This window comes from Chamaea fasciata, unplaced genomic scaffold (genome assembly GCF_029207755.1).
Source record: "Chamaea fasciata isolate MVZ Bird 193981 ecotype frontalis unplaced genomic scaffold, bChaFas1.0.hap1 SCAF_8, whole genome shotgun sequence".
NCBI lineage: Eukaryota > Metazoa > Chordata > Aves > Passeriformes > Sylviidae > Chamaea > Chamaea fasciata.
Genome location: NW_027094093.1, coordinates 12,649,288 through 12,673,273, shown reverse-complemented (window position 1 = coordinate 12,673,273; position 23,986 = coordinate 12,649,288). Strand labels below are relative to the sequence as shown.

The 23,986-nt window shown below is 41.9% G+C and overlaps 1 protein-coding gene across 1 annotated transcript in view; it reads right to left on the bottom strand.

Moving 5' to 3' along the window:
• The window catches only part of BMPR2 (bone morphogenetic protein receptor type 2), a 107,010-nt gene extending 89,829 nt beyond the window's left edge, over positions 1-17,181 (bottom strand). Inside the window, exon 1 of the mRNA XM_066189703.1 lies at positions 16,075-17,181. Coding sequence (XP_066045800.1) covers positions 16,075-16,150 — 76 coding nt within the window. The 5' untranslated portion in view covers positions 16,151-17,181. The remainder of the gene's footprint in view (positions 1-16,074) is intronic.
• Positions 17,182-23,986: the final 6,805 nt, after the last annotated feature.

The following is a 23,986-nucleotide window of genomic DNA, read 5'->3' as shown; positions in this document are numbered from 1 at the left end:
ACCAAAATTATCCTTAGCTTGCTCTCTCTCACATACAAAAAGCCTTAAGAAAAATTACAAAGCTCGCCATTAGCAAAAATGAGGGCTGTTACAAATAGGAAGGGATTAGAAGTCAAATGACTAGAAGAAAAAAATAGCCACAACTACATTAAAGTTTCACCATAATAAGTATACCTTAAAATTCACTAAACTGCACTGAGAACTTGGCAATATCTGAGTAAATCCATATAATCTGCTTTCACTGACTCTCAGACAGTAGCACACTGGACTCCCTCACCCTAAACTTAACTACTTGAGATGCAAAAAATTAATAGCTTCAGAAAAGGCTAAATGAAAACACTCTTAGGGTTTCATGCATTCATTTAAATGTCCTTTGGGTCTAGGAGTTTCTTGGTATCTTCAGAGAAAGCAGGACCCAGAATACTTCTACATGTACTAGTATTAGACACCAAAGCATTCCAGCAACATAACTGGATAATGCTAAGGCTCAAATTACATCTTCTCTCTTCTACACAGGCAGAACAGGCACTTGAAGAGCACTGGGCAGAAGAAAGAAACAAAAATGAAAACAACCCAAAGAAAATACACAAATATGAAAAAAAGGAAATAAAAGTAATGAAATTCTAGCCGTGTGTTCACGTCTCTGCAATTTGTTTTTTCTTGCAATATAAAAACCCAACTAGATTCACTGTCAGAAGACAAGGAAGAAAATAAGTTACACAGGGAACATTCTAGTTTCCTGCTGCTTCTAAGAAAAGCCGTGAAAGCATGTCAGAGTACAGACACTTGGAACTGCTAATTTAGATGCAGCTTAAGATTAGAAATTCACTTTCATCTAAAATAAGGAACATCCACCATGCGTCTACCAAACAAACACTTTTTGCTGAGTCATTAAAATAAATTTAAGTAGTTGGGCAATTGTACACACTACCTCTTTAGTCATGTTTCCTAGCTGTTTTATTAAACATCCCAGAAGCAGCTCAATCAAAAAGACAAAGAGCATGAGTGGATAATATGAAAATACAGATATTTGGAATCTGTGACCTGTCTGGCATAACAAGTTGAAGAAATGTAGTGGTTAGGAATGATTATTAAAAAATCAGTTTAACTAATCAGAATTCAAACAGCAATAGGGTAAGACACAAAGGAAAACACTCCAAAATATATCTGAAATTACTTTTGAGCTTTTTGTATAGAACTGAAACAGAGCAGTTAGCATTGGAGAGAAAGTAATAAATGAATTTCTAAACCTTCTAAAACCAACATTTCCTTTTAAAATTGGCATCTCTAATAGTTGTACGTTTTGCAATAAAGCTGCCACTTCTCATAGCTTTTCTCTCTGAGAGCAGCTTTACTTAGTACAAAGCTATCACAACCAGCTTTCTACCATGATAAATCTCAAAAAATCCATCTGTTTGGGATCGTAATGAATGGATGGTGAGGTGGATGACAACACTCTCGGAGGCAGCAAACCAAGTATCTGATCCTCTCCGCTGGTGGCACACTAAGCAACAGCAAGATACTTCATCTCACCATGCTCCTCCTCCCATCCACCGTCTCTGTATTTTTTAAGTACTGTCATGCTTTTGCTCATTACAATCACAGTTGGGCCTCAATGTTTATTTTCTCCTTTTAAACATCTGTACTGCAATAACCAATGTGCGCAGAGCAAGTTCTCAAAACACAACTGGTGTTTCAGAACAGAACACCCAGGGAATGAGGCTTGTCTCCACGTCCCAAGAAAAAACAAGATTTATGGTAACTTAGACAATTGTTTAGAGGGGAAAAGCAGCTATTTTTAACTATCCTTCTTAGTGGCTGCACTTAAGGGAGGCTCCCATTTCCTTTCTTCATCTTACACAGAAGCTGTAACTACTATTTCCTTTTCTCTCAGCTGTTTCTACAAAATATCAGGGCTTGCAGCTTGCAACTATGCACTGTCTTCAATACTGTCACAGGTTCAAAGCAAAAGCCAAATACTGCTTCCAAACCAACTTCTGCCCTGAAGGGCAGCAGGCAACTTTACCTTTGAGTGCATCTATTTCTGTTCCACACAGAAATAGCACGCCTGAATTAGGTAGGGCCCTGAGGCCAGCCAGGGGATCCAGATTTAAGCGGCTGGTGTATAAGTGTAAAAGGGAATGCAGACCTCACACAGATTCTGATTGTGCTGCTCAAGCACTGCTGCTTGGCGTCATCATCTGCACTTGGAACAATTAAACTCAAGTACAGGAATCTGTAGAGACAGACAGCACTGCATGAATTGTCAGCTCCTGATGGCCAAAAGCAACTATTTGGTGGACCACTGAAGAGGAATTTAAGAGCTTGTCTCTTGGAGTACCGTTGCCGAAATCCTAGTTAACTCTGAGTCTCATTTAATTCTGTTTATTTTGAAGCTGTGAGAGGTTTATAGTCATACGCTAGAACAAGTCTTCTGCTAGAACAAGTCTTCTGCAGTCCTTAACAGAACTAGATAAATGCTGCCATATGCCAAGTATGGGACATGAGAAAGGAACTCTATCTTTGTCCTCAGATGGAGACATTTGAGATGAAGACAGTATTTGTGCTCACATCTGTATACATTTGGTGAATAAAAACCGGAAGGATAGGAAGGGCAGAGCAAGCAAAGGCTACAGCAATTCCAAGCTAACTTCCACAGACTGATCTCATCAGTCTTGCACAATACAATTCTAAACACAAAGATGAGAATTCAAAATAAATCCAGCAGAACTACAAGGTATCTGCTATCACACTAAGGGCTAGATACGGATCTCCAAGAGAGCATGATCATTTTCTTTTTGAACTGTCACACCCACCTTCCCCTGCCACACAGGAGTCGATAATGCTGAGAATAATTTTGGGTTTTGTCTACACAGTTACAAATTATATTACCAGCAATTAAGATTCTCAGGGTTCGTGTTCTGCAAGACAATAAAAGTAGAAAAACAAAGGAGCCTTACTTTTTGAAAGCATACCAGAAGAGTCAGAGAAGCTAAGAATTCCTCTAGGGAAGAATAAACTTCAGTCTCTTGCACTTCCTTTATGCAACCCAGTTGATCTGAGCACTTATCAAAGATCTCTTTTTAGCAACATGATACAACTCGTTTCTTTTCATTAAAGAGAAGAAATGCATAAAACAGCAATATTCAAGTGGAAATAAAAATGTCTTTCTACAATAACTGAAATAAGGGCAATAAGTGAAATTTAAGAAGAGATGGTATCAAGAAAGAAGCACGCATAAAGAACCACCTCTGAACTGGGGGATATGACACTCACGGGGAAGAGAGAAGCAGGAGAGTGTGCAACTGTGAAAGTCTATTCCCAGCAAGGCCTTGAAATTACCCTATTTTCACCAAAAGAGGTAAATACTCTGCAGAGAAAAACACCTCATAAAAACCATCATAGCTATGCACAAAGCATCTGAATTAAGGTCAGATAGTTGCTATAATGATGATTTAGGGGTTTATATGACTAATTTCATGTTCATTTATAATGCTCTGTTTTTAGGTCATTTTGATTTTTTGAGTGAAAACAAAATTACAGAACTGCGCTCATTCTCTGCTAAGAACATTTGCATCTTCCCTTTTTTAAATGATCCACTTGGATCTTAATCTGCAGGATTATGATCTCGTGCTCAAGCAGAACAATTGACAAGGGAGAAGGAAGGATGTCCACAAAGCCAAATAACATAAAATACGAAATGACAGTGTTAATTTACTTAATTTATCCTACAGCAACTGGGCACCTGCATACACAAAACTCTTTTCCAAGAGCTATCTTAACACTTACTGCAGGTTAGGAACATGCACAGAGTCAATCAAAGCACAGCAGTAGGCAAACTAGTCTCCATCTGAACTCACCCTCTTCCTTTCCTTTACATCTCTTTGTTAAGAGTTCTTAACAATTATCCTCAAGCTGTCATGGTACATCTCACTCTTTGTGTCTCCTGTGCTATTAGGGGCATCTGCTATTAACTGTTTGTCCTCACACAACCAAGAAAACTTGAAAGCACCTTTCCACACTTTCCTCAATAGCGCCCACATTTTTCCACTCCTAAGTCCTCTCCAACTAATTCTGGTAGTGTCTGTGCAGAGATTAGGCTACCAAATCCATCAGAAATACTTAAACAGGGCTCACTTTGTGCTACGTCACACTTACCTCTTAATTTTGCTATGCCTTAGAAGTAGCCACCATCCACTTTCATAAATAAAATACAATAAAAAGCCCTTTTCCTGTAAATGCTGTTTGAAAAAGTCAAAGCTCACTCTGTTATTCTTCAATTAAAGGGAGTTGACTTTCTGCTAGTGCTTCCTAACACTTACTGCTACAAAAGTGCACTTCAAACTTCCTCCCACCTCAACTAGATAATAAACTTTTCCTTCAATCAAACATAATTAACTGTACGGCAATTCATTAAACCATTTCTTTCAAAAACTAACACCCCTATAAAACGAGGAGGAACCAGCATTCTGCAATTCTGATCGCATCCTTTCAGCTGAGACCCTTAATTCCAGGACTTGTGCTGCTGGTGATGGCACTGAGCTCTCTACTTGCCTTTCTGTGTGCCCACCACAGCACATTCTTCAGCTGCAAGGTCACTTTTAAGAAGGTGATTAGCCTGCCTTGTTTGCTATGGGATGAATGATGCTCTCCTGCCTGTCTAGACTGAGACTTGATGGAATGCAGTTACCTCTGCACCTCGTATTCCCACACCTCACGGAAGTGAAGCAAGCTCCAGTGTTACCAATTAAGCACTGAAACTGACTGCTTTATGTAATTGCCACAAAGGAATTTACTATCGGATTCCATCACATACGTCATCCTCCTGTGCCATTAAATATTTCAGCTAAATGTAATAACTGTTTGTTTGTGGTATTCCTAGATTTTAAACTAGTCGGTTGCAGTTACATGTTGAAAGCACATGTCGGTAACATAAAGGTAAATTCATGACATGCTTATTCTAACCAACCTAAAAAGAATAACAAAACCCAGGGTGGAGAAGGACGGACAAATCTAGGAAAGAATCAAGACACAAATACCTTCTTCTGTAATAACACTGGTAAACATCCAGCCAGGATGTCTAGTTTTATCTGGGGAAGCCAGGATATTGCAATAGGCTTACTTCTCAGTGTTTCCTGGCAGGCTCACTAAAATGCCTGATCTCCAAAACCTCTGTCAAGCTCAAAGAACTAACTATAAATTTGTACAAATGAATAAAGTATTCAGAACACAGGAATACTAAAAAGGCTTGTGGGATTGCACCAGCATCTTGTATAATAAGCATATGGAAATAGAATATAACTGTACTGGACTTCATTGCCCCGAAGTGATTCTGGGCTTAAGCTTATAGCATGAACACAAAAACACGAAGAAAAGCAACGCTGAGAGGCTCAGAATTGGCATCACATCATCACAGAAAAGGAAAAGGGAGTTATTTAAATTTCCATTTAAATACAGAACATTCACATAAATGTTCATTTTCCCCTCAGCAATCAGATACAGAAGACAAGTTAGTTGATACAGTAAAAAAGTTCAGTGTGTAGAATTATCTTGATTTATCTTCAATTAGAAGCCTGTCTAATGGCTGCTGATGTCTTTGGAGTTTTCTTTTGCATTATATGCATGAACATATTGCAGGAAGATGGGAGTGATATACAACAGTGCTGTTAAATGTATGTTGAATTCTGATGTCTGAAAACGATGGATTTAACTACATTTTGAGATTTGAATTTGGCAGAAGAGATACCATATGTACAACAAATACATGAAACCAGCACCAAAGAGAAGCCATACCTCATCTTGCTGTAGTAAAGCAACACTAAAACATCGGTACTGTATGTAAAACTCCAAAGTCATTCAATCACTTAAATTAAGCACTCGTTTTCACGAATATATAAGAACAAATTTATGGAAGATTCATCATAACCCAAAAGACAGTCATAAAAAGGTTGAGATTTTAAGCAAATTCTTATTTCACTTAGTACAACTGTGGATTATTCAGGTTCTCTGTAAAAAGGCTCTGTAAAGTTTTGCACATGCCACATAAAAACTTAAAAAAAAATGTTTTCTAAAAGTTAAAATTTTGTTTTTCATCTGTTTCTTTACAGTTCAAACAAAAACCAGTTACTGCTATTATCATGAGCATTGGCTACACACAGTGCAGTTCAGACAGAATTCTAGAGCACATTCTGGATTTACTGGCAATTTCAGATGCGGTTCTGAAACAGGGCATCCAGGAGTAAGAGGACAACGCACATTGCCTGGTGCTACACACAATTCACTCTTCACTATGGCTCTCCCGGTGTTTAATGAGAACCTTAACTGACTGCAGAGCTTTTTTTTTTTTTTTCCACCTATCTTCTTCCCTCCTTACTGGATCACCAAGCCTGTTCCTAGTTTTGTTTATATCACATTAAGAGCCCATTCTCTATTTTTCTGCATGCCCTATTATGTTCTCAGCTCTTTTGATACTAACTCCTCTCCCACTCTTCCAAAACCAGTCAAGAAAATCAAGTTGCTGGCCATGATATCACTTTGACAAGATTTGCTTCCTTTTGCAGACCTTCACTTCTCCAAGATAAAAGACTTTGTTTTGATGACTGCTTCAAAGTACATAACAACTGAATAGTTGTTTCCACATTTAACTCTTCCATTCCTCAAGAGAACTCAATTCAGCATCCCTTTCAGCACACTCCCTCTTAAACGCCCCTAGATTTTCTCAGTGACTGATTCCTGCTCACAGCATCCTCACCAGTCTCACATATTGTGGCACTGCTTATTATTCAATCGTCTTAGGACCTCACTGATTTTTTCTCCCCGGCACATTGCAAAATGAGAAGAAAACACTCTTACCTTCTCAAAGTGAAACCACAAAGTTGTTTAAGTTATTATATTATTACTGTATCACTAGTTTTCCTTACTTTAAACAAACTCCCCTTCTGCCCATTTTTTAAATTAATTTCCTATGTGATGTCATATTTGGACTATGTATTCCTGAGCCCAAAGGCCACATCTTCAGTAGTTATGCAGTCTACATACAGATTAGTAAAATAATAATTAGGGGGTAATATTTGTTTTGCACACAAACATTCTATTCCAGTATTTCTTAAAATAAGGGAAGCTAAATTTGCTGACAGCTTCCTTAATGGTACTACTTCTCTGACAGGAAACAATAAGAGCAAAGAAAGTCTCCCTATTTGCCACTTTAGATATTTTGAAGTCTATATGGAAAAAAAAAACAGGAAAAATATTTACTAGGTTTAAAATTCTTGGCTAAAACAATGAGAAACAACTGTGACCAAATAATTGTGTTCTGCTGCAACAGCATTAACTACTACAGATTAAATAACTAAAATTTAATTAGGTCAGATTCATCTTAGTATAACTAAAAGAGAAATTATTTAACAGGTCCTGATAGAATCTGGATGTAATTAATAAGTGTAAGGTTTACCCATCCTGCAAAATAAGCCATTTATGAGGACTTTTTGGAAATTAAGAACACCATGCAAACAGTAGATTTGTTAATATTAAAACACTAGGTTTTAGCAGTAGAGCGTACTGTCGGGCTGGACTTTTGGTAACATACTGAGTACATGAGGATACATACAGACACACACACACAGCCATATATACATGTATGTTTTACAATTCGTCTTCACTGTATCTATGTCATACACATTAGAATTGAGAATTTGCATATTTTCTATGAAAAAAAGTTTACAGAGATCCAAATACTGCAGCAGTGGGCACGAGGAATGATTTATCCTCCTGTTTCCACATCTTTTTTCACTCATTTAAATTCACTGAGTCATTCATGCCTGCCTGCAGAGCCGAGTAAGAATAGCACAGAGGGCTGGAACGAGTTCTTCCACTTCTCAGCCGAGCCGTTCTGCACGAGGCAGGGAGGGAGGCACGGAGGGAGGCACGGAGGGAGGCAGGAGCCCGCCCTGGGCTCCCGCTGCAGCTGCACAGCCCAGGCCTGCCCGGGTATTTCGGTCCCGGCAGCTGCTCCGGCTGCGCCTCCCCGGCCCGGGCCATTACAGCCAGAAATAAAGGAAAAGAACTTCAAACATGCAAACATAAGAAACCAACACCGCGGTGGCATCCAGACGAGCTTCATTACAGGGTTCCTTTTATCCTTCTCCGATTGCAAGTGAAATTATTTTAATACAGCAAGCTTCTTCTTGGGCTAAGCGTCTGCTTTGCATGTGCATGGCAGCGCCACTTTCTAACTAAAAAGACAGGTGCTACAATTTTCCTACTAAAACCTTAGTTTTCTTCACCTTACTATATTGGTTTTACATACCATTCATATCTCAGACAGGTAAATATAATAAAAATTTATATTTCAGAACTGATAATCATTTTAAAACATCTTAATTTTCAACTAAGTCCCTTCTCTGTAAATAAAAATAGGGAAACAATTTCTAGCTTTTAGGTTTTAAACAAAAAGATTGACAAAAATTCAAAGCATATAGCACATTATCTTCTGCAAAAAAATTATGTCCACACCAAGATTTTGCAGCTTGGAAGGTATAGGAACAGTAAGCCTCCCAAAGAAATAAGCTCTACTGACTTCTCTCTAAAGGACAGCATCAGAAAGAAGGACTAATTTTCAAGTACATTCAGCAACAAAGTAACTACAACAGAATCACTCCATCACTAACAAAAGCAAGCATTTTTTACAGTGGATAACTAAACATACTGCTGTGAGATCATTTATTTAATACAATCATTACTAGAGAAAATAGCTCTAATGGTATCATAACCCACTGATACAAGTTTTGTGCAGCCCAATAAAGGATTGTGGATTAACTTCAATTCTAGGAAAAATCTAATTAAGGTTCTTTAACATGGATGGTCTAGGAGTCTTGTATGAAGCATCTGCTGTGTTAATTGTAGAAATAAAATGTTTTCTTTCTAACAGAAACCAAACCTTACTGAGAAAGCCTCTTAAGGCAAAAGCAAGAGCAGTAGAGCATGTTTTGTCAGTTGTTCTTGTCCCCGAACTACATTAAAGGTTCTCACACCAGGTAAACCTGACCTTTGTGACTTATGCCGAGGGAAGTGCACTTCATGCCAAGAATGATGAGCTTGAGATGACACTGCCAACGCCCAACACTTTGATATTAATTAAGTGCTGCATTCTCTAATGTGCAAATTAAGGTGCCCAATTAACACACATGACCTACGATCATATTTACAGCCATCTCATCACCACCGAAAAAAACCCAAAGAAGCCTCTTACCCATCTCTTCTTACACCTCAAAACAATCAAAGGACATACAGTGGAACAAGCAGCATAAATGTCAGCTTTTGGCTGGACATAACAGTAAGAGCTTCTGTACTGACTCGTTAGTGGCAGGTGGCCAAGATAATGCAAGGTTCCCTGTACCACTGTCACTTACCCCAGCCCAGAAGGTGACAGTATATACCTTCCCATTACTCCTGCTTAAACAAATAATAAAACTATTTTTCATGAACTTCACAGATTAAAGCAAGTATAATACATTACAAAAACTTCCAAAGGAACCATGGGAAAAGCCTGAGTTCAACAGCACTGTTGACAAGAAGATCAGAAGGAAGCTTAGTGTGTGGGATATCTGAACTACAGTGTATACACAGGACAATCAGCTAAACGTAGTTTTCAAAGTGTGAAAAACATTGCATACCATTTAAGTTAGTCATACACACTGGGAAGTTCATAAACGGATGATAGTCATTCAGTAAAGTGATCTGGGCACTGTTTTGCAAGTTCAGCCAAAAAAATCGGCTACTACATCGTCTCAGAAACACCATTTGTCCCACAAGCAGCAAACTAACTGCCTAGAAATGTGACTCTTCTCCCACACTTCTTAGCCAACCCCCTCATCTCCTACAGAAGGGATCCTCATTCTCCCCCAGATCTCCTACAGCATGCCAAGTGAACAAGAAACAAAATATTCTGTGCATAGTCCAGAACAGTGTAGGCACCAACATTTACATCCTTGCACTGACTGGGCAGCCAGTTTCAAGCAAAGAGAAATACCTGGGCTGAGTTATGCTCCTCTTTTCCCTCGAAAAACCTCTACCTTGGAACTGTTTCCTCTATTCAGTTCCTAATTTTTCATGAAAACGGTAGCAAATTAATCTCTTGAGACTTTTCTCATCTTTCACATATGGTTGAAATTGGCTAGCAGATTACAGAGTTAGAGGTGGAGACAGAAGGGTTCACAGATGCCAAAGACAGTCTTCTGGGTCCATAGTGCCTGTTTTTCCTTCCTTCTCTCACAGAAATAATAAACCAAAGGGAAAATACAGAGTACTGAGAGATGCAAAAGGTAGACACATTTACAGTTCAAAACAAAACACGTTATTTGATGTAAACTCAAGAAGGCAACTGACAAAACTGACACATCCCAGTGACTTGGAACAAAATGCCATCACCACCCAAAAGCTTGTGGTTTCCAAACTTACAAGACTGAGGGAAAAAGAGAAGGGTAAAAGCGTCATCTAAATGGCTGCGTGTCTCATTCATTCTCACAAGAAAGAACAGAAATCTTCAAAACTGCTATCTACAACTATGCTTTCTCTCTCTTCCCAGTGCAAAGGGTTCATTCCACTCGTTCCTCAAGCAAGTCTGACAAATGGCCAGACACTATCTCTGTCTGGCTGTCTAATACCTCTTGGTTCTCGTCCCACAGCAAATCAGACTGAATCCTTCATCCTTTCAAATCTCTCCGGTCCTGGCCTTTCTTCCTCCTCACCACACCCCGTGACTGACCTCTCCTATCAGACTCTCAGCTGCTCAACCCAGCTCCCAGCTCTGCAATTAACAGATTAACAGACATCTCGAGTCAGGAAGGCAACATCAGAAATCGAAATTTTGGGAAGAGCACAGTTTTCAAAGTTTTTTAAAACTGCAAAATTGCATTTTAAAACACTGATGGTCAGCTCAAGGTTTTCTTCGCTAATTACTGTTGCCAAGGTCAAGACACCAAGCTTCAACACAAGAACTTATCTAAACTGGTGTTCCGTGGCAATTGCCTGTGTGTGCATTCCACACCACATTTTCAGATGGATTGCCACATATTAATTAAAGAATATCTTAAACAATCTTGCATTATAAAAGAGACAAAAAAATCTACTCCTGTTGCATTATGAAAAACGTGATAATTAAGCACTGTAACAGGCCAGACTACCTTAGACAGGCTGCGAAACCCCACTTCACTGGAGATTTTAGAGAAGTTAGACAGACATTATCTGCACTTACACAACCAGATCATGGAGGAAACAGAAAAATCACTTCCAGCCTTATGCTTCTCTGAACTTATGCTTCAGAAAAAAAAAACAAACCCCCCAAAAAAAACCCCCAAAACACCACACCACCAAACCCCACAAACAAGTGAAAAAAACAACCAAAAAACCCAAAATCAAAAAAAAAAAAAAAAACTAAAAAAACCAAAACCGAAAAAAAATCCAAAACTAAACACCATAAAACCCACACTGCAGGAAATCAGTTTGCATACTGAAATGTTAGTCTTCTGGGGAACAGTTCCTGTATTTCACTTATTCTTAAAGTCAAAATCAAGCAGTGAGTAGCTCCACTAAGTCTACAATCTCAATAAAATTAATAGTTACTGCCTGTAAGCTGTGCACAGATTCCAGTCCGACCCAACCTAAATCATCACCCAGTCTGTTTTATCCAGGGCATAAACATTTTGTTCCAAATGAAACTTTACTCTCAGCTCACAGCCCTGGCTATAAAGTTATTTTCTGCCCAGAAAATGACAGCACATATTCACAGCACAGCCAGACTGAGTCCAAACACAATGCAGCTCCAGTACCAGGCACTCTGTTGTTAGGAATAAAACATTTCTGAAGAACCCAATGTAAATTTCTTGTCTCTCCAGTGAGAAATGCAGAGGAAGATGGTACCTGCCAAGGAAACAATGCCACTGACTACACAAACTACTGATAATTACTCAACGAAATATAAAAAGGAAGGGGAACAACAACAACAACAACACAGAAGTCAACAAAATTTTTTTACAGAAATTTGTAAAAAGTGCTAGGGAGATGCCATCAAAATAACCACTTCAACAAACTTCACTGTAAGAATAATTTTAAGAAATACAGTGATGCTTCCCTCTTTGGGCAGGGTGAAGTGAGGTTGGCCTGCCCTCATCAGAGAAGGGTAGGCAGAAAATTGAGCCGACTTTTTGTACATGGCTCCTTGGAGGGTAAAACCATTCACACTGTAGCAAGGTATCTGTGTAATGTCTCAGGGCTTGACATTTGGGTTCCTTGGCCACCAGATGAGCACAGCTTCCATTTCCTCACAGGCTGTGGCTGCACAGCACAGTGCAGTACCCAAGTACCGAAGTTTGCTTGGAAATTGGAAGCACCTTAGTTGAAATATCAGAGAGGTCCATACAGGTTGATTTACCTAATGGAAAAAAGGTAAATTTTTTTCATCCCAGCAGGGCGAATGGCTCTGTGCAGGACCCTGGGCTTCCACAGCTACACAATTTCTTTACACAAGCAGACAGCCCACGAAGCCCCGGCCCGGCATTCAGGCTGTGCTTGTGCTGAGATTATCCATCAGGCATACCAGTGTGCTCCTCAAGCCAACAACCTGGCTTCCATCTCCCAGGCTAAGATTTCTGAGACGGCTCCAAATGCAAACAGAAAAATAAACTGAATTCTTAGGTTGCATTTGAAAAAGCCATAAATAATGGGCATAGTGCTAGTAAATAAGCAGAAATTGGGGTGCAGATAAGTTTAAAAAACCCCCACTGTTTAATATGCAAGATACAGCCAGTCAATTACTAATTTGAAACACTGAATTAGAAGAACTGGGTAGAATATCCAAAGGAGATTTTTCCTTGTGTCACTCAATTCACATTTCAAACAAAATATGTTGAGATACTAAAGTAACTTTAACCAGGAAGACAGAATTAGATAAAGAAGCTTCAGTTCACTCATTTTAATTAATAATTAAAATTATCTTTAAAAGAAAGTAATTCAATCTCTGTCCAATTCCTTTCATGCTTTAACTTTTGCAGCCCTGTTGAACCTCATAAATACAGAATTATGAAAATACTCCCAAAGATAAAAGGATATTCTGTTTGTTTTAATTTCCACCTTATACTTTCTGCAAATAATTTACGCATTAGACAATGGAATTCTGGACCCTGGACATGTATGCAGAAAGAAAAGTGGTTCACTATTGCACATCAAAGAACGTAAGCAAGTGAAATGAGCAACGATTGTATCTTTAATATCTGGTCCATTCGAACACCCAGACAAAATTCTTACACAATACTGGGGAACAACCCAAAGGTTCACCAACCACCTCTTCAGGCACAAACCCTCGTGATTAACACGCCAGAATCCTCTACAGTACAAAGACGTGTTTATATATGTCTCATAGTTCTAAACAAAATATTTAGAAACAGGTATTTCAAATAACTTGAGAAATAAAGAACAAAGTGTTGCAAATAATTTTTGTCCAATACTGCTTTTTAAACTTCTACCCAAGACTGTTGTCAGTAAAATGTCTCCACTGAAGCATTTCTCTTTACAAGGACTAATACATTATTTAAATGCAGACTTACCGAATAGCCGACAAGATCTGTATTTTATGGAGGAAACCAGTAATATTTTCCTCCTTATAATCAGCAAATATTTCTGGATCTAGAGCTAGTTCTTTATTATACCTTCAATTACAAAGGGGAAGGAAGAACCACATTCTTTCTTCATTCATATTCCAGATTATGAGTGGAACTATCATCTACAGCCCCACGGTAAGATTTTTTTTTGGTCATCTTCGTATCTTCCCTATCCTGCCCATACTAAGCCCAGGTCTTTGTGGAGCTGTCCCCAGAGAGGTCCAGTTATTCTCCTCCAGACAGAAACTTAAAAACCTGTTATCAAAATACTTTCCCTCTGATGTCATGATTTTGCATTTATAGGCACTCAATCCTATACACTGCTGAGATATAGTATCTGTTCACTAATCAGAAGAAAGAATTAATAGGGGTTTCAAAGCTACAAAGGCAGCATTTTCACTCTGATGGGAGCGTACAGTTCATACTTTGGGGGAGGGGAAGAGAAGAAAGAGTGTTGGCTCTTTCATGAACATAAAAGGGCAGAATTACACATTAGTGTAGCTTCCCCATGTATAGACATTTTTTTTCTGAAATGCAGGGTAAACTTAAAATCACCCATTAGCTTCTTTAACTAAAGCTCAAATCATCCATGTAATTACTTTTACAGAGGATTATGACCAATTTTTTAATGTGAATTGTTAAAATTTCACAATTAAGAAATAAATCACAATGGGAAAATAGGTTCCTATTCAAAAAAACAACCAACCAAGCTGGCATCATTAATACACTTTTAACAAGGCAGAACTGAAATACTGGGAATGCTGTTGCCAGGTCAGAATGGAAGTGAATTGGGTAAACCGTGCAAATGGGCTCTTACAGCACCTGCCCAGCCCTTGGCCTGGTACAAATCTGTACTTGCTCCTTCAGTAACCCTTCTCCATCAGGGCACAGAAATGATCAACTCACTGAAGTTTTTACAAAGGCAAAAAAAGGCCTACACTTTAAAAAAAAAAATAGATTTGAAAGAAAAGTTGAGAACCTGAGCACTCTTGATTCATATGTGCTTTAATACCAAGATTTTTGACCTTCAGAAGTCCCTTCTCCCAGAAAAAAAAAGAAAAAAAAAAAAAAAAAAAAAAAAAAAAAAAAAAAAAAAGGAGAAAACCAAAAACACTCCTCAGAAACGACCACAGAGAGACGCTGCAGACATCCATCTAAAATAATGGCAGTCAAAGGTCAGGATGATATAGGGAACATCAAGCTTTTCATTTATCAATCTTCCTGAAAGAGATCTCTTAGACCTCTTAGTAAGCAGAAGCAAGAAAATCAGGGAATATCCAGTCAGAGCAACGTAGAAACTGCCTGAATATGTGTCATTTACAGGATTTTCCTAATAATGATGCCAAGTATCTTCAACTTTGACAAATTAATTTTAAGACCTCACTGAAAAATAACGTGGAAACTACCATCAGCTTGTTGGGTCATCTTAGCAAGATTCAGCAATTCTCCTATGAAGAGTCGCTTATAAACTATACCAAGCAGATTACAAAATAGCACAAAAAAAGCAAGCACTGCAGATTGGATCCCGATCAGTAAAAACGACAGAAAAGTCGTAGGAGTCTTCCAAAAGTGCTGGAAAATGCATACTGCAAGAACAATTGGTATTCCTGCCTAACAAAGCTGGGTTACACACTCGAAGCCTTCAACATGTTAATCTGTCACCGTGACAGAAAAGCAAAGGATGCCAGACCAACACACATTTCTCTTCCAACACCCTGCATATCTAACAATGAGCTTCCGAACACAATTAAAAATAGGACCAGAATGTCCAAATACATGAGTAAGGATGCTCTCAGCATTTCTGCTTCCAACTTTTTGTTATAAAAAAAGGGTACCCTTCAAGACCTTTCAGCATTCCTTAGCAGTGCTTTTTTGTGCTCTATAAGCACAAGTGACGAGAGAAATAGCTCCATATTTGCTTCAGATCTCTCCAAGGGAAAAAAAAAATACACATTACAGTAATTCTGTTACAAAACTACAGCACATGTGTAAGGCCCCGAGAAGCACCGATGCTGATAAAATTAAAAATGGCTGTGCCCGAAGATCCCACAGCAAAACAGGCACAGCTCTGCTGACGATTAAAATATATATTAAAAATTCCTGCATTACCTTACGAAGGGCGAGGTATGCAAAACAAAAAGATTATATGTATTTCCAAAACTGAAGTAAGTTATTAGACAAGAGATGCAGATCTAAGCAAAGCATTCTTACTGAGTGCAGGTCGAGCTCATTTACACAATAAAGCAGATTTTATTCCCCGAGACACTTAACGTATCAGGATTTCAAAACTTTTATCAGGCTTCGCCGCTGAAATAGATGCACACCACTTAGTAAGGAGGCACAGATGTGCCCAAATAGCAGCGGACCCCACCCCCTTCCCGCTGCCAAAATGGCCAGTTCGTTCCACCCAGTGGCTACTCACCAGCCGCAGTGCCGAGCAGCAGGGTGGCACTGGAGAGCAGGAGCACCAGCACAAGGTGCTGCAGTGAGGCAGGCATACCTGGGCAAGCCACGGTTCGAGCCGGCAGGAGAAAAAAAAAGGGGTTAAAAAAAAAAAAAAACAACCCAAACCCCGAAGAGAGGAAATTCCTCCTGCTTTCGCACAGCCTTCCTTTAACGCTCTCGGTTTACAATCCCGTCTGGAAGGGCAAATGGCAGATGAGAGGAGCCGTCTTCGCTCTTACTCCATTACACCCGCCTGCCTTCATGCCTCGGGAGCCGGCAGCGCTCAGCGGACACGGGGGAAGCGCCTGGCTCTGCCTCCCAGCCCCGAGGCATCTCCCCCGCCGGGGAGGACGGCGGCACGCTCCCGACCCCGCTGGGAACCGGGCTATTTCCCACGCAGCTTCACGACATCGAAGAAAGCGCCCGGTTGGGAAGGGAACATATCCAGACGCGCCCACAGCGGTGTCAGTCAGCGCGGGCCCTGCGGGCCGGCCGGGGCACGGAGAGCGAGCTAGGGGCTCACGGCGGCGGCGCGTCCCATCCCGGCAAAGGTCTCCGTCCTCTGGCCGCCCCTCCTCGCTGCCTCACGCTCCGGGGAAGGCGGCGGCGAGGCCCCCTGCTCTCACGGGGACGGCTGCGGCCGCATCCCGGCCCATCTGCCTCCCGCGCCGGGCGGGCTCCTCCGCGCTGCCCCGGCCCCCGCCGCAGCACCGACGCCACCCGCGGCCACCCCGACAAAGGTGGGGCCCGGGGCGGCGAGGCCCCTCCTCGGCGGCTCCAGCTGCGAGCGCACCCGGCCGCTCTCCGCGGGCGAAGGCCCTTCCCCTCCTCCGCCTCCCGCCCCGAGTTTCCACAGCGCTGGGCAGCCCGGCCCGGCCTCCTCACGCCGGTCGCCGCTCAACCCCTCCGCGCTGCCAGCGCCTTCCTCCCCCCGCGCCGGGCTCGCCGGCGAGGGGCCGCTCCGCCTCCTTCCCCTGCCCGCCGCCGGCTGCGGGCGGGAGCCGAGCGAGGGCCGGAGCTCCGCCGCCCGCGCCCCCTCTCGCCCGCCCGCCCCAACAGCACGGGCGGCTCCAGACACAAAGGGGAGTCGCCGCAGCCGCCGGCCCGGGCGCCCGTCCCGCCGCGCCGCCCCCGCCGCCCGGCCCCGCCCCGCACCATAGAGGTGGCTCCAGGTAGGCAGAGCGGGGCCGCCGGGCGGAGCTCCGCCGGCCGAGGGAGCGGGCGCGGGCCCGGGGGCTCCGCCGCGGGAAGGGGAGCGGAGGGCGAGGGCCGGCTCCGGGAGGAGGGAAAGGCGCCTCTAGACCTGCTCGGGGAGGCGGCGAGCGGCTCCCCCCGTGCAGCGTGTCCGTGAGAGAGGCTGTCAGCAGGGAGGCGTGAGCTCAGGATTCAGAAAAAAAACGCCTGTAACAACAAGAAAAAAATGTTCAGCAGTCTCTGAGATTGCGTCATGTTTAAACTCCGTGGCCTGCGTGTCAGACACCCCGGAGCTTCTGCCTCGTCCTCGGGTTCAAGCCCCCGTTATCTCTGTCCCTGTGAGCTCCCCTGGGAGCACTGGCCATACCGCCTGCTGCTCTCCCTCAGTGAGCCCGGGCAAGTCACAGAAACACAGATCCGTGAGGTTGGAAAAGATCTCGGAACATCGAATCCGACCTGTGACCGATCACCGCCCTGTCAGCTAGACCATGGCACTAAGTACCATGTCCAGTCTTTCCTTAAACACCTCCAGGGACAGTGACTCCACCGTCTCCCCGGGCAGTCCATTCCAATAGCTAATCACCCTTACTCCAAAGGATTTCTTCATAATGTCCAATCTGAAATCCACTCAGCTCGTATGGCTTCAGCCACCTGACTCTCCCAAGCAAAATTATTATCTGCCCCTTAAATTAAAGAGATTTTATGATTTCGAAACAAAGATAAAGTGAGCCCACTCAGCTGTTTGTACGCTTTAACCTTTGCTATGTTACACAGGACCAAAAAGAGAAATTGAGGGCAGCAGCTGATGGGAGAACTGTGACTGGAACGTAGTGTCTGATGTTCTGGCCTAGCAAGGCTCTTTCAAACAAGTTCTACTGGCTGTAGCATAGGATAAAAGCTGCTTAAGTACACCCTGCACATGGAAGGCACTTTCATATCTGGGCATCACCAAAGGTTTGATTATGGGAAATGCTTCCCTGTGCCAAATTCCTATACCAGTTTCAAGAGTGGAATACAAGTTCAGAAATCCAATTCCACACCTCAAAATATTGAATGCTACCACACAAAATGGTGTAGTTGCAAGTCAGAGTTACAGTTTTAGTGATAATAAAATTTTTCTGCATAATTCCATTCCTCTTCACAAGCCATAGCAGATGAAATAGATGTAATCTGACAGTGTGATCATCAAGAGAATTATTAAATAAATTGTATGAGGATTTTCATCATTGTGATGCTATGGCCGGGGTCATAGTTTGACATTCCTAGGGTCAAGGTGAAATTACACTGACTGTTATAAAATGTTTTTAAAGTTTCCTAAATATCTTCCAATCTATGCAGATCTAACATGAATATTGGTGAGACAATAAAATATAGAATCACAGATTGTAATTTGTATTGCCACTTTCCAGAACTGCAACCACATGTTAACCACGGTATCCTTCCTGTTATTTGTGGAATGTGAATGTCAAGAAATAACCTTTAGAAGCAACACCAACACAAACTCTCCCCCCCAGACAGCTAGAACAATTTTACCTCCCAGAGAGGAAAAAAAAAAAAAAAACCAAAACCCAACACTGAATATTTTTTCTGCAGCACCAAAATCCAATGTTCTTTTCTGGTTCCACAGACACCAAACCATGCAACACACCCTGCCCAGCTGTACCTACCAATAAAAGAAGCGAGATCTACTTGTTCAGAGAAAACAAGAACCTTGCCATGTGGGTTGCAGAGCACTTTCACTGTTTAGATGGTAAAAGAAAATTACTATAATTGTTTGTGATGTGTATGAAAACCTGCTCAGCCTGAAGTAAATGGCAGAGGTCTCACTTGTTTCAATGGTTCTAGTTATGGCTCATTAATTAATACTGGGAGTTCTTCTCTACCAGAAATTGTACAGAAACATATATTCTGCCTTAAAAATACTTTTCTTTTTTTCTTTCCACAAAATGGATTGGATTTTTGTTCTGCGTTTTCCTAAAATGAAGGAAAAAACATGCCAATTTCCTTTTAGCTTCACAAAAACCCCAGACCTGATCAAGAAAACACCCTACTGAAGGACAAGGGGGCTGTGCATCTGCTTTGCCGAAGTTTGTATCAGGCCCTTGGACTAATCTCACACATTTGCAATCACAGCAGTTTGCAAGAATTTCCCCTCCTTCTCTAAGCTGCTCTGAGTCCTGTAGATGTTCTCTGGAGGGCCAGGTCCCTCCTGGTGGTGAAGGCTGCGCCCGGCCCCGGTCACGCAGCGATACTGGCGGCAGAGCAGGAGCTGCTGTCCCCAGTGTCCCTGGAGCTGGCAGGGCTGGGGAGGGGCTGAGCCCCCTTCACCACACAGATGTAGAAAGCAATTGCTGTTGTCTAAGCACAGAAGCTGCTTCCTTTTCCCACGGTGCTGGGAGGAAACCAGAGATCCAAACTGTCACAGTCAGGCTCGCTCATTGTTATGTGCTTGGACAAGAACATATTTATAATTCTTCCTGTGATATCATTTTATCTGTAAGCTAGGATTTCGCTCTCCTAATATTCAGCTACACCAAGACCTACAGAAAAGTAGTCAGGGTAATGAAAACTTGCAGACAGTTAATCTGGGGTACAGGTTCAGGTCAAGATGGGGGGAGACAAGAGAAAACACATCGAATTTACCAAGATTTAAAAGCCAGTATTTTGGCTGAAGCCTGAAGTATTTCCACCAGGAAGAACTCTGACCAATGAAACAACACTGTTGAACTTACTGGAGATAAGACTCTTAAAAAATATGAGGAGGAAAGACCTTAGGAAGTAGATGGTCTTTTGCAGCTGCGTTCACTGTTCTCACAGCCCGAGGCAGAGCCAAGGCTGCGCCAGCAGCATGGTCATGGGGCAAGGACGAGGAGGACAGTGGCAGAGAAGCCAGGGTCTGGTGGCTGGAAGCTCCCCAAGATGCGGGTCAGATGCAGCAGGGGATGTGTATCTTGCCCTTGTGTGAGGGAGCTCTGAACAGCACAGGCACAAACAGCACGTGGGGGTTGCCCTTTGCTTCAGTGAGACACGGAGAGGAGAAATGCAGCTGATAGGAGGCTCAGGACTGTCCCTCTCTGGCTCAGACTGATGCAGACACAAACATGTTGATATCACTGGCAAATTCAACACTGCACGTAAGAGAAATTAAACATGTCCTTGTTAGCAGCATCTCCTTTAAACAACACACATCTTTATTTTTAATTAACTGGACTAAGGGAAACTATTTCCATGCTACCAAGACAGTATTCCAAACAGCAGAAAATAAGAAGAACAAAGAATGAAGAAAACTGAAATGAACTATGAAACAACAGCTTGAGTTTCATTTCTTTTCAGAAAATCTGATGTTCAGGCACTTTAAAAAGATTTCTCAGGGTAGGTTCACTGTTATCCGAGAGTTTTTCAGCCCTGATGCAATATAACTGTTATCACTGTTAGGACTCAGGGGACTGTTCTTTTTGACAGGGCCTTTCATGAAGTCAACAAATCAGTTTAAAACAAGCCATAAATTATATTTGGCTGCCTGTCAGCTTGGCTGGGGTGTTCTCCCAGTGCTGCTGTAAGTGTTGGGGAAAGAATATAACAACACGTCCAGATATTTTGCTTTTAGGGGATATTTTGTTCCTAATTTAAAAAGAAAGCATCCCCCTAGCATTGACTCTGATGCATAAACATATGTTAGAACAACCATCGAGATTTTTACAAACTTTCCTACAAATAAATACACCCATTCTGGATCCTAAGTGATAGCTTAATAAATAATGGACTCTGTACACATCTCCCCAAAAAAATGCTTGCCACTCATTGCTAAATTAGGGAACTGTCAGCGAGATCATCTCCCCAGTCTTGCTCGTGTAATTGTATGTGGAGAGAGAGGTGGTTCCTGATAGATGGGATCCAAGCCTCCTGGAGCTCTCTAGATATTATTAACATCCTGAATTGCAGCCAGAACTCACTGAAAAGACAATAGTGTCTACTTACAGTCTGCTGAGTTAGCAGCTACAGCTTCAGCTAGTGCAGCCAAACAAGTAATCACACGCAGACGTCATTACCTTTGGAAGGGTTTGGTTACTTGCTTTATATAGATTTTCCCATCAGTGTCCAATCCTGGGTGCTGCAGTGGCATTAACACATCCCCATAAGTCCCCTTGGAGTCAGGGTAGGGAAGGTGGCTGTGGGAACACCAGTTACAGGGAGGCAGGCACATATGCATAAGGAAAAACGATGAAATCTCTGAAGACTTCAGAAGCAATCTAAACACAAAAGTACCTTCCTCAGTCAGGGACGTTTCCTTGGGAATGGGGAAAGGCACCCTCTCCTTCAGAGCCTCTTAAAAAAATTCCAGCAGCACTAACATCTTGTCTGAATTATTGTTGGGTTTTGCTCCTTTTCCGGGGCTTGGTATTATCTTGGGAAAACGGATTCTACAAAGGAGGGACAGAGGGACACCAAGCCATGACCAAAATCCCAGAGGGACTTTACCTTTGTGGGGTAAAGTCCGTTGCTTTCTGTTCTTTCTGACAGGCAGGAAAAGCCCTATCCACAATGGTCAGCCTGTCCTGCCAACATGTGAGAATGGCAAAACCTCACGTGACATCACATACCAGACCAGGCTCTCATGCTCCCAATTCTACCAAAAGCCTTAAGGAAACGGTAAATCAAATCCCCTGCTTCAGAGGAAATTAATTTCCCCCTTAGTCCTGTTAAATAATCTGTGCCAGACATTACTTTTGGCCTTTAGACTCATAAAAATCTGTCTGAGGGCTGTTATGACTTCATTTTTCTTTGTCTCTGAGGTACAGAAAAGAGCACCTACTGTTGAGCTTCTGAAAAAAACCCCAACAAAATATTTATGAGTATGAACTAGTAAATGTTTTCAGACCTGAGTCTTTCTAACTCTACCAGGCTGTTGTGTAATCTACTACAAGGTGAACCACACTAAGCAATGAAGTCATGACAGTCTGATATCAACATCCTAAATCAGAAGCGAAGTTTTGGCAGCTTTGTTTACTTTTTGATGGCAGACTTTTAAGAAATGTAATGCAAAAATTAATTGCACCACTTTTGTGGCAGATCCCAGAAAGATTTATTTTGATGTTTCCCTTTTTTTTCTTTTTTTTTAATGCTGGCCTCATATTCCCTGATTTTGGTGTAGCAAGTGGTTTCCTAAGGGGAGCCCATAAGTGCATGATCAAAGGTGTGAGGATCAAGCCTGGAAACATAAGCAGGTGGGTTGGGACAGGTTGACCTTGGGTGTGCAGGGAGAGGGAGGAGGAAGATGCACACTGTGGGATAAACAAAGGGAGTATTTTGTCTCTAAAAGGATTAGCAGTGAAATAGTTAATCACCATTTTTACATTTCATAATACATAATATTTCCCTGTGATAATGAGCTGCCAACAGTGTTGATAGCAGTTGCTGTCTTGTTTTAGAGATAACACTGCTTAGTCTGTGGAAATCTCCTGTCCACTTTGGGGGTGGAGGTGAGAGAAACTTTCAAGTTAGCTTTAAGAAGCACCTCCCACTTTGAATTAAGTCTGAAATCATATGTTAAAGGCCTTTCACAGCTTGTCTGAATCTCTTGGCTTGTTCATCACAACAAAAAATGGGAAATTTGCTGCAGGGTTTTTATCAGTTCAAAACATCATTTATTCATTAAATCCAACAATGGACGTAGTCAGAAATAGAAACGTAATGAGCTGTGTCAGAATCATCTCTGGTCCATAGCAGATGGGTATGTCATCACCACAGACCTGCAGGGTTTCATTCCTGAGCCTTCTCAGACTCATGACAGGCAGCTGGGAACAGAGCTCATGGAATCTCCAACACTCTCTCCTGCTACTGTTACCTTCCTTTTGCCTTCTGGTTCTGGGTTGTTGTGGATTTTTTTTTCTTTTTCTGTTGTTGTTTGGTGTTTTTTTAATCACTTACTACACAAGACAGTTAGCAGTGCAAGCCAGGTTGATTTTCAAAAGCCACCTTTTCCTTTTTGGTCTTTAATTTCTCACAGACAATTAGGATTTGGCCTAAAAATATTTCTCCAATCAGCTCAATACTTCTATCAGGAAGCTAATAAAAATGCCTTCTGAGAACAAAATTAAAGCGTCTGATAAATCCCTGAGAGGCCTGCACTCGGTTTTCCATGGTGGAGGTCCAGAGGAAGCAGTCTCTGTTTGTGGTCATTGCTGGCCATCCTTGAACTCCACATCAGCTTGACAAGAGTCAGGGATTCATCTAAAGGACAGAAGTGGTGTCTGCAACATGCATTTGTCCCTTGTTATTTTAAATGAGAGTGTGGAGGGAACAGTTTTTGCTCAGACTTCTTACAACCGTTCCCCTTTGCAATAAGAAGGGAGGCATCGACTACAAGCCCAACAGCAGAGCTCCTTCAGTTTTGCCTTCTCTTGCAAATGTGAGAACGAGTAAAAACAGAGTTGAATTGAAGCCCCGTTTAACTCAGTTTTTGTTGCCACTGCAAGGACAATGTCAGAGGGCTGACCACTCTCAGAGCCATAGCTTCCAGAGAAAGGTGCTGCTGAGTGTGACTGCCCAGCCTTCCTCTCCTGCAGCCAGCTCTGCGAACATCACCTGGAGGAAGATAAAAGTAAAATTATTACCTTTTACTAAACCAAACAGGAGATTTCTATCCCTTCTGCTTCTGCCTGTAACATGACATCTGTTGCCTGACAATTTTGAGA